At 39.1% G+C, this 11,925-nt stretch overlaps 1 protein-coding gene across 2 annotated transcripts in view; it reads left to right on the forward strand.

Annotated features, from left to right (window-relative positions):
- The window catches only part of LOC140241682 (cytochrome P450 26A1-like), a 28,095-nt gene extending 19,781 nt beyond the window's left edge, over positions 1 to 8,314 (forward strand). For both annotated transcript variants that reach the window (XM_072321424.1, XM_072321425.1), the window contains exons 4-8: positions 2,486 to 2,623; positions 3,168 to 3,383; positions 4,207 to 4,371; positions 4,860 to 5,120; positions 5,762 to 8,314. In XM_072321424.1, the coding sequence (XP_072177525.1) occupies positions 2,486 to 2,623; positions 3,168 to 3,383; positions 4,207 to 4,371; positions 4,860 to 5,120; positions 5,762 to 6,211 (1,230 nt within the window). In that variant the 3' untranslated portion in view covers positions 6,212 to 8,314. The remainder of the gene's footprint in view (positions 1 to 2,485; positions 2,624 to 3,167; positions 3,384 to 4,206; positions 4,372 to 4,859; positions 5,121 to 5,761) is intronic.
- The last annotated feature ends 3,611 nt before the right edge of the window (positions 8,315 to 11,925 follow it).

Genomic DNA, 11,925 nt, shown 5'->3' on the forward strand with positions numbered 1-11,925 from the left:
GCGTGTTGTACAATGGCACATTCACAATTAGGTGATAGGCGGTAACCCAACAGTTTAGATTTCATCCCCCGATAAGCATGGTGTCCAAAAAGGTGTAAAACTTCAGAATACATGGCTGTAGGCTCTGCATTTATAAACTTTACGATATTTCAATATTTTAGAGGAAAATGTCTTATAAATATATGATTTTCTATCAACGCCACTTACAGCACCTACAATGCTGTTGCTATCGATTTTAATGCAGCTGACGAAGTGATGACGATGTTCCCTTTTTAAGACCTTGACCTTCTCTTGCCAACAAGAGAAATCGGCGGGAAATATTGGCTCGACTTTAACAGGCCAATTAAGATCGAATCTCTTCGTTAGCATGCTCCAAAAGTCCTTAGGGCCTACATTCGGTTTTGCTCCAATTCATTCCAAAAGCATTGGGGCCTTCAACATCGCCAGATCACTCATAGACAGAGTTCGCTGGTAAGGCTGTGGGCGAGTTTCACTGCCCTACAGCAGATCTAAATGTACTCCGATCTTGAGAGAAGTGTGATACAGTTGTAGCACCATCACTGCGAACAGAGTCTGGCTTCTGTAATGACGAAAATATCGGGGAATAAATTACACAATGCTCGTCCTGTCGGAACGCGATAATCGAATTAACATTTGGTATGCATGGTACGTGCAATCTTTGTCAAGGTATGGAAGAGATCGTATAGTTTTGGTTGAGACCTATCTCCAGGTTTCTAACATTATTGGTGAGATAATGAGAAACATGAAATATGAAAGAGCATGTATTTCCAAAAGGGATTCAGCGTTTATTTGATGAAGTTGGTTTTATAATGACTGAGATATCCAAAACAGAGCAATCCTAATAAAAGTTGGGACCCACCTTTTATTAAGATCATTTTTTTGTACTTTTTTTTTTTGGAATTACTCTTAGAAGTGGTTTCTTGATATCGCAAAAAGTTAAAAGCCCAATATTCGCTTCCACCAATACTATAGTATCCCTTTAATGCGGGGTTTTTCTCAACGAAAGTATAAAATCAGGCATAAATCACTGCGTTGGTTGCAATTACATGTACTTTGGCATAGATGTGAAGAACAGATAAATATTATTTTAGTTCATTTGTCGTAATGCAATAATGCCTCAAAGGCATAAGGTAACTTCAAAGGCTCTATTAGAGGACCGTCCATACACCTTGCCGCACATGAGCTCCATGCACACAATGGAAAATGGCAGAAGTATGTGTCAAAATAACCCAAATGACCTTTTAAAACGGGAACAGGCACACTCTTAAGCCAAAAAGAAAATGTTTGCCAACATCCAGACTTCCTGATTTTCTCTCGCTCTGTTTAAAAATTTGTTGCCCTTATTGCTCTTCCGTCGCCCTCACTTTTCGCCCGATATATGCTACACTTTCATCAGCCCTTTTTTATCCCGTGCCCCTCTTAAATGTACACATCAATTTTCTTCGTCTTTCGTTGCATCGTCTGTACTGTTATCGACTAATTGTCCTTATTTTTGCCCTTCCTCCCTCATTAGTGCGTCTGCGTTGCTCTATCTGTTTGAAATAATGTGTCAAAACATTTTTTTGAGGGCACGAATAAGCCCTGACAGGTATATCCGACTTCAGGTACCAATGACAAATGATATTTGACTGTTGAACGCAACGAAAGGGTATTGTGATAAGTTACTTGAACTTGCACTTTTGAAGAGCCATGGATGGGCATGCCAACGTATAATATTTGGCCTTTTCTCTCGATTCTAATCACACGCTTCAATGCAAGATGAATGTAAAGAAAGAGACGTGGGGACTGGGGGAGATTGTTGTAGCAACGTTGTTTTGTCCCAATATGGCATTCGTGTGATTGTTTTCAGAAGTAACGGTTAGAAACAGACAGGTACTGATAGTATAGAGTCATCGATCAAAAGGAGGAGAAATCGTGTGGATTCTCACGTACTATTCACTATACTTCAATATGACAGACATATGCATTCACAAGATTGATGTATAGAACCACCGATAAACTCTTTTCATCCTTTTCTCTCGCAGTATGTTTTTAGGCTATTGATGATTTCGTCTTGTACAGCTACTGATCACATTCCAATAACCTTTAAGTTGCTGATACTGACCATTCATAGGGGGCTAATCAAAATATGCACCTTTGTGTCCATTTCAGGGACATTTCACGCCAAATAACAGTCCATGAACTAACCTATATGAATGAATAAACCAGAAGAAGAAGAATGGTCCACTTTATCAAAAATATGAAAATCTACAGAAGACGGGGTAGGAGGGACGGACATCAAGCGAGTTGCACAGATTTCAGAGGATTTTCCATAGTTTTAGTTTCACACGCCAATGTGAAATAGGAAAGGGGATGGTGAGGGGAGGCAAAAAAAAAAACAAACCAACAACACATGAATGCTTCTGAAATCTGCATCCGTCAGAATAAATCGAATGCAATGTCCACTCTCTCTTTCATCCTGTAGTGGCCCTCGTCTACGCGTCTCGTCCTTGGCCAGTACACTCTGGCCATGTCGCAAGGAGAGGAGCACGCCTTCATGAGGAAACGGGTGTTCTCAGCGTTCTGTCACTCCGCCCTCGCCGGCTACGTGTCCATGATACAGGTAGGCCTCCTCCTTAAAAAACAAACACACATCAAAGGATTCTTACAGAATCTATATCAATTCAGTTATACTACAAATTTTGGATGAATTTGATAGTTGTCAGGATCTATACTTTCATCGAAAAATCAAGGCATTTTGCAACGCATTTATCGAGCAAGAAAAAGTTGTTGATATGTCTGAGAATAATTGAAGTAACTTAAATATAACGTTCATCCCTTGGATTTCGTTGAAATGCTGAACTATTATTGATTCATTATTTCAGTGAGACTTTTGAAGTGGAGTGGTCAGAGGATTACAGTAGGCCCTAAACAATAGCGGCATAAGGGAATGTGTTTGCTGACTTCATGCTCGTAGCATACAAAGAAACGAACTAGACATAAACAAAAAGAAGAGCTAAGAAATGAAAAGATCCTGCTCAGAAGATGGAATATAAATAAAAAGATGTTTTTGTATTAACTGTGTGGCCCATGGTTACTAAAATAGGGAAAAAGTTTTTTAAATGTATTTAGTTTCCCTCTCTTTCTCCATCCACCATCGTCCGCAGAAACCGGTTCGTCAGGCCATCGAGAAGTGGTGCCAGCGGGACCAGGTCTTGGCGGGGACCGCCCTCCACCACCTGTCTTTCCGCGTTGCCTCTGACGTGCTCTGCGGGTTCGACTACACCGATGAGGAAGTGACCACGTTGTGTCAGAAGTTCGAGGACATCCTCAATGGCTTCATGAGTATTCCCTTCGACCTTCCCTTCACGCCCTTCAGAAGAGTGAGTGCGCACTTTTCCCCCTCTCCTCAATGTAGGCCTACTCCAAATCGAGTGATCGCATGGCGCCGCCTGTTTTAACGAGACACGTACCTCCTTGAAACCAATTTATACCAATCCTTCATGCGCCTTGTATACATTAAACGACAAACTTGGCGGCTTCCTTTGCCTTGCGTATTCGTACCGTAGAAACAGCTGTGTGAAACACATTGGCATATCATTGGCACAACAACACGCACACGAAAGCTTAGATGCAATGTGCACCAGATATTCACTTAAGTGAGGTGGCACTTTTCTCGTCAATGTTCGGCCAGTGTCATTATTTCAACTTTGAGTTCAGTGCTTATTTAAAAGGGGAAAAATAATGTTTAATGTTAAAACATGACATTGCGTTTACACAAATGGGAGAATTAAAAAAAGGCAAAATCAAGCATGGGGTGAAGGAATGGACAAATGTCAGTGAGGCCTACCCCCTCCCCGACACATCAATTAGCGTAGGAGTGAAATACGTATTTCTCGCGTTTGTAAATAGCATCATAAACCTCTCCTGGATGCAGATATGTAGCACATTTGACAACTGTCCTTCAAACGTTATGCGTGATACTTGTTGCTTTAATTCCTGGAAAGATATAAGATTAATTTAAAAAGAAACTTTGTGAAGTGTTCTGAAATTTAGTGCAGGATCTTGGATACCACTGAATGATCTACTTGGAATCTGATTGTGGATACGATGTTGTAAACATCGAATCTTATGTTAGTCATCCAGCTACCCTTCTAACGATTGACTATTGTTTTTTGCTGTACTTTTTTTTTCAACGTAATGTAGGCGCTGAAAGCATGTGAGTACATCAAGAAGACGATGCACGAAAACGTGATGCGTAAGGCGAGCCTGGACCCGAGCCAGGACACTCAAGATGCCGTCCGAATCCTCATGAACCTCGCCGACCAATGCGACAAGGAGACGTACTACAAGGCCATTAAAAACCAAGTGGTGCGTGTCGTCTAGCGAAAATATTATGTCTGAAATGTGCTTGATGATGTACAGTTTGCACGTAAGCCTCGAATTTGCACACATATTCAACAAAACAAAAGAAAATACCCTGAAACGGTGTGATTGTTTGTTAGTTAGGACCCTATAGAGAAACGGCAAAATCGTTCATCATCGAGTCAAAAGAAAATACCGTACCTCGTGAGATCACGTGCGTGTGTCGATACGTGTCTTACGTGCATGGGGAAGGTCATGCGTGAGCCGTTCGGTCAAATCAGTCAAACGTACGGAATTCAATATAAAGCCTCATTGTCACGGAACGGAACAGTTGGCTGTTGACATCCAAAGAACAGCTTTGAGCCAAATGAACCTTCGTTAACCTTCGTGATAAAATAGATGCGGAATTGCAGGGAGTCCTATTTTCTTTTTTTCGTTTGTGTGAAAAATATTTTAAGCCATCTTGTGTTTTACCCCGGTATCCTTGTGCACAGGTTGAATTCCTCCTGAGTGGCATGGCGTCGCAGAGCTCGGCGGCAAACACCATGCTCTACCACCTCGCGCGGAATCCGCGCGTCCTACAGAAAGTGCGTGAGGAGCTGGACGAGCAAGGGTTGTTGACCGACTATTCACCTCTGACCCTGCAGAAGATCAACCAGTGTCGCTACGTGATGCAAGTGGTGAAAGAGAGTCTCCGAATAGTGCCTCCTACGGGCGCCTCGTTCAGGACAGCTCTGAAGACATTCGAACTAGACGTAAGTACAGTATATGGCCACAGATTGTTTCCCTTTTTTACACATTTTTGGCCTCCCTAACGTTTTGCTCACTTTTCTCAAGAGTGGTGGATTATGGGAGTGAAGATTAAGACGTTAAAATGTTTTAATATAGGAGAAGAATGCGTATCTATGGAAACATATGATATGACTTCTTGTTTCTCTCCCGGCCTACAGCCTGTCCATAAAAAGAGCGAACTTACAATTTAAGGTAGCATCTCGTGGCGTTTCTTGCTGGAATTCCCAGTGGGAATCATAGAAAGCTTTCATACAGTATTGTTATCGTAAGCATTGTTTAGATTTCTATCAAGTTACTTAAAACATACAGCTGTAAATTTCTCGTTGCTCTTCGTGTACACCTTATCAACGTGATGTGCACTGTATACAGAGATAAACTGCCCTCAGGGCCATAAATTTACAAAGCCATGAAATCCCATCTCGTTCATTGTCAGACTTAATTATTATTCCAACCCATGGAGTGTGTAGTCAAGCATTTATTCAGAGCTTTGGCTGCTCTTGAATAATTCTACAGGCCCTATTATGAAGAAGGCACGCCGTACACGTTTGAAGCAGTAACATGGTTTACCATGTATACACTTGCCATCTTTCATTTTTTCCCATAGGGTAAACAAATTCCAAAGGGCTGGACCATATTTTGGAGTGTGAGGGAAACGATTCACTTATCCGACACCTTTACCGACACACATACATTCGACCCCGACCGATTCTCACCGGAGCGTCAGGAGGACAAGATCAACGGTCGCTTCGCGATGCCCGTGTTCGGCCAGGGCCCACGGAGTTGCATCGGTCAGAACTTTGCTATGCTCACGTTGCGCATCCTCCTCATCGAGCTGGCGCGCATGTGCGACTTCAAAGTTTTGGACTTGGAAAACATCAAATTCTCGTGGATACCCTCCCCGATGCCAAAGTGCGGTATGGCCACGCGGTTCAGGAGATTAAAACTGGTAGACCAGAACGAGAACGAGTGCACAGCCGACTCGGCATCCAGTTCGGCGAACTGTCAGTCGCCCGACTGCGTCGGGCAGAGAAGTCTGACTTGTCAGGCGGCGTGAACGTGTGCTTTCACAGCGAGAAACCATGGACTATAATGAGCAGAACATACATGTACATCTCGTTGCCGTCATACAGAGGCATACGTATCGTAATGGATGTGTGTTAAACTGCCTGTTGTACATTCATCTTTCGGCATTGCCTGAGAAGTGTGAATTTATGAGAATATACTACATTATGAAGTATTGTCTTTGTCTAATGAGATACTGTACTGATGGAATAAGAATAGCACAAATTCATTACATTTTGTTGTTTACTATACATAATTGAAATGTACACTGTTATCTGTTCCAATATCACATTAGTACCTGTTGAAGACAGTAGGTTATAATTTTCTGCTTAATCATTGATAGTCTAGCCGTACTACACACAACTGATAATGATGCGCTAGCGATTTTTAAATAAACAATATGTCACCTTTCCGTTTCGTTTCACAGGAATTAAATGCGAAAAGAGCAAGATATACTTAAATGTTAGCAGTGTATTCATTGCAGAAAGTGAATTCAGAAATGTACCATTCAAACATGAACGTATTTCACTAAATGATGTCACTGATGTGTAGACACTGTACATAGATTCATATCTTCGACGTCTTTCCAGTTACGGTTATTGAATGATTCTGCTTGTGGATAACGGCTGAATAGTGGTGTGTCTTGTGTAATTGAGGTCTGTGATGAGAGTGGTTTTGCATATCTAACTTCCCCCCATAAGCGGAGCATGAATAAATGAAACAGGCTCGTTTGAGTCGGCTCCCTTTTCAGCAGAAAGGGGGAAGAATTCGAAGTGAGACTCTTTATGCATTTGCAATATTCTTTTCTAGTTTGCGTATCGTGAATTTTCTTCAAGAGGGAACGTGTGTTTGAGAAGCTAACTATTTGTTTATTAATTTTCTTGTTTTTATTTGCTCGTTATTTTCTGTTCTTCCTCTTATTCTTTATGATCCCATATTCATATTTTCAAAGAGTTCTTGCTCGAGCCTCATTTGCTCCTAGGATCGCCACAAGAGAATGAAAGCCCATCCAGCTACATAATGGTCCAATCGGATTTGTCGACAGAATAAGTCACTATGGACACCTCTTTACGTAAATCCAAACCGCAGGTTTTGACGTTGTCAACAACCCACAGAAGATTTTTTGAGTGTTGTGTGACATTGAACGATGTTCACTGAGGTATGCTGTATTAGCAATATTTTGAAAAAAAAATCATATATTTATGTACTACAGTTGGTAAGAAACGGACCTGATAATGCAGGTGATAATTTTGAAAAAGTCTTTACCGACTTCGGTTGAGTTTTTTTTTTTTTTCTCATGTTGTTTTACAAGAAATTTGTCTTGTTTGTTTGGGTTTGGTTGTAATTTGTTCATTAGTTGTATGTGGCTGTTGATTTTCAAATGCCAGTCAGATTCAAGCTTTATTTTTATCAAAGCTCGGAAGAATTGCATTTTGTCGTATTTCTGTAGTTTTTCAAAAAAAGTGCTGAAATTTGTTATCTATCTCAACCACTGATTCCCGTCATAATTGCATGGGAATAAGGCGGTGTACGACGTTTATTGACTTCAAAGTGCGTGAAGATGTACAGATATTGCCAAACGTAAAAGAACGAAACGTAAGATGATTATTCATGTTTAGTTTTTAAGAGACATTGAAAAGATTCTTTAAGTGTGTTTGCAGACAAAACGGGTATTTACAAGTGGTCATTCGAATGTTTTCCTTCTGAAACGGTAGGCTAGACTTGTTATCAAGTTATGGTAGTTTTTGGTGTAATGGAGAAATGCATTTATGTCGCTATGTAGGCAGGTTCTCTTTGGTGTAGGTAGTTCAGTTTCCTCGAGACTTGTATTGTTAGAATTGATTTCGAATTGACCTTGCATAAGTTCATAGCAGAATGATTCTCATTGTCCTATGTGAAAGAGACACAAAATTTCGAATAAGACTGTCTTGTGTATTTAAAATCAAGGAATTTTAATAGACTGTTTCAAAACTGAACTCTTTATGTCTAAGGCATAATGCGATGCGGTCCATATCAGCCTTTAGGGCTTCTTTTCAGAGGGTACTGTACGACAAATACCACTTCAGGCATGTCACCTGCGATTGCTGTAATTAGGCAACAGCAGCAACAAACTTTTTAGCATATGATTGGTACTTTTCCGCACCTCGGACTTGTGTTCTTGATATAGTAGTTTCAGATATTCCGAAACAGTTTCATCACGGCATGGTAAGATATATCATGATCATCATTTCTTGTAATGTCATATGTATTTTTTGAGGAGAGAAAAAAAGTGAAAAGAAGTGGTGTGGAGTGAAAAAGAAATGTAACTCTGTTCACTCATTACCAATAATCCATACGCGTGGTTATTTGAAAGTGTATCTTAGTGCTCTTGACTTCTGTTATGTGTAGGACGTGGTAGGATCACTTCAAATGTAACATGGCTTGCGGTAGGTAAAGGGCGTCGCTATACGTTTAGGCGTGAAAGTATAGAATGCATTGATATGATGTTTGTCATTTTAATATTGGGTAAAAATCATTCAAGAATTGGATGATGATGAAGTGACCTTAAGACTAAGGTGTGTCATGCATTATTTGAGAGATGTGATTTTTTTACTGAGATTTTACAAGGATTCGTTGCCGAAGATGAGATGTTGTTTACTTAATGTTTGGACACGTTCGTTATTTTTTTTTTCAGAAACTTGCAGTATTGATTTGAATGATATGCACTGAATATGATACAAGTATAGTGATTTGAATTGAGGTGTATTTTATTGCAGGGATAAAGTCGAAAGAACGTTTTGTGGTGTTTTCCGTGATATATCGATATATTATTGTGTGCTCAGTATCCTAGTGTAATTCTTTTAAGCTCCGATGATACAGCGCAGGGCTAATCGTGCTCTTGGGCGATAAGGAAAGCCTTGCCTGGAATTATGAATAGTGGGTCGGCTGTATTTACCTCTTGGCCATTTTTCAAGTCGTAGTGAAGACATTTCAGCTGTAATGATGGGCTGAAATTAATTACAGAAGCTGGGGAGTTCCTGCTTATTAGTGAGTATCTCTATATACCGACAGAAACTACCTAGTCCAACGTGCGCCATTTATTATATTTAAGTTCGACCTCGTTTTACTCGTGTGGCTTTTGCTTTCCGTTGCTTGGGCAAATCATTGCCTCATGTTTTGAAATCCTACCAATCGAAATTGCCTAGGTTGACGAACGCTTGGTTTTCAATATTTGTGATGAAAGACTTTAGTTTATGAATTGTGATTGCAACTACAGAATGAAGACAAAATGACTTACAAAAAATATTTAAAATTAACTTATTTTCCTTTTGATTATAAGAGAAATCGACACCGTCTTTTCACAGTTGCTGTGAGCTGTATTTATGATTGGAGCTGGGAACCAAAGTATTTGTAATTTGTTTATGATTTTTAACTTTATACACAATAATGATAATTATTGTGATTGTTTTAAAGGAGGATTTAAATCCAAAGACGTCTTTTAGTCAAATGTGTATCGTAAAATTGTCTTTGTGATCTAATTGCCCTTTATGACTTGAACTTCTAGGAAATTTATGGAATGATTTTACATTTTCGTGAGGTAAAATTCCAAAAGCGAAAATAGCAGCGTCAAACGTATCAAACAAATTGGCAAAAAAGGGGAAAATAAAAAGAGACAAAAACAAAAGCTTGAAAGACTGTTTGAACTTAAAAAGAGTCTTTTTTGCTTAGATATATCTTTGGAAATATGTCCGTCTAGGGTGAAACTCCCACGTATTGTAAAAATGATTTTGGTTTTTAAAGTATAAATATCTTAATGAATGCTTTAGTGAACGATTTATATTATATCTCCAAACGAGAGATTTTCAACAAAGTTGATTTAGAAAAATTTGCAAGAGCAATATTTATGCCTCTGCCCTGAATGACATAATAAAAAGCCAACGAACTAGTATTTATTTCAACGAATTAAGATTCCTGAAGAATAATGTTATTCACTCGACTACAGGATTTTCTTAACCCAGATGCAAGTCGTTAAAGTCTGTTATATTTATATCATCCTAAAAGTCAGCCGAAACCTGAAGCATGTTGTTTCCAGCGAAGCGATAAACCGGTTGATTTTGAGGTGAACGAAATAGATATTTAAGAAGTTTATTTTTCCTGTAAAAGTTATATAGTAGTGATTTTAGCACATGTTATATGTAATATATTATCGATATATCTATATGAACTTGTTTGTGATTCTACAATCATGTTAAATTTGGGCTTGAGCTTTATTGAATATGTGTCACCCTATAGGTCTCTCTGCGACCAGGGGACATATCTATGGTGTTCAGCTAGAGGTATTATCATATACTAATCGTAAGAATATCATTATAATTCTGTATATTTTGGACAGTTGTGTTTTGAACATTCATGTATCATATATTTCTATCATTTTTATTCAGTAAAATATTTATGCATATTAACAGTCAGTCACTGTGTGAAAATTTTCTCTCGGAATGGGCATTTCTTTCTTCTTGGGTATAATGCATTGTTGTTTGCTTTTTTTTTTTTTTACTAATTTTTAAAGAGGATGTCATATTGCGTGTGTGCCTACTGCGTGTGTATGTTTGTGTGAGGATGTGGCTGTATACATCTGAGTTGTGTGACTAATGGATGTAAAATTAAATAATGAAAGCAATGTTTGTAAATATGTCCAACTGCTTTAAAATATATAGAATATCAGCGGGCTCTGGAACGAATATTTACATCAAAAATTTCTTTAAATTCCAACATTCCTGAGATGCTGTTAGTCACGTTTTAACGTTTGATTTCAAATACCACAGAGATATTTTTTTTTCTGAAATAGCTAATAGTTTTTGATTTCAAATACCACAGATATTTTACTGAAATAACTAATAATAGCTAATAGTTTTTGATTTCATATACCCACTGAGATTTTTTTTTCAGAAATAGCTAATAATAAGAGCGCTTTTTCTACATCAAAACGGAGGGAAGTGTAAAGGTACTGTACCGTGTGGTATGGTATTCCCCGTGATGCCTCTTCATTTACCTTGGGTGGGTGGGTGTGTGTGTGTGTGTGGGGGGGGGGGGGGACTTCGTAAACGCACGCTCTCAGGAATAATCATTTCATACGCTTCATTACATTTTATTACCATCTTTCAACTTGCAACATTCAATTGAGAATGAGATTTATTTTTTTTTTGCCCGTGAACTTCATGGCGATGCCTGAACTCTGGGAGAAAATGGAAATGTCTCTCGATCTGTATAATAGGACGCCAAAATTGGACACATAAATTTAATATCACGTGTCCTCTTTAAATCAAGTTGGAAAATAACTTGCCTGCTGGAATTCGAAAATATTTTCTAGAACAACACATTGTGTTGAAATAGCAGGATGGGCAAGTTATTACCCTGTGACATACAATGGCATTCTTATTAGATGAGTCAGGGAAAATAGTCGGTTTTTCCCTTTCGTGTATCGTGGTCGCCCCTGCAATATTAATGACAACGGATATGATAGAGTTCACGTAAAGTTAAGCGCGGAAGAGGGAGAGAGGGTGAGAGTATGTGAGTGTACTTGTTAGTGGCAGGGAGATGGTCCCTGCGTGAAATGCTATTATCTCTGAGGGATTTACTATTTTGCGGAAATAAGAACCACTTGGATGTCAGCGTCGAAATATCAAAAGGACAACCTCGAAGCATTGGTCGACAACACAAACGGACATA

Source organism: Diadema setosum, chromosome 18 (assembly GCF_964275005.1).
Source record: "Diadema setosum chromosome 18, eeDiaSeto1, whole genome shotgun sequence".
Lineage (NCBI taxonomy): Eukaryota > Metazoa > Echinodermata > Echinoidea > Diadematoida > Diadematidae > Diadema > Diadema setosum.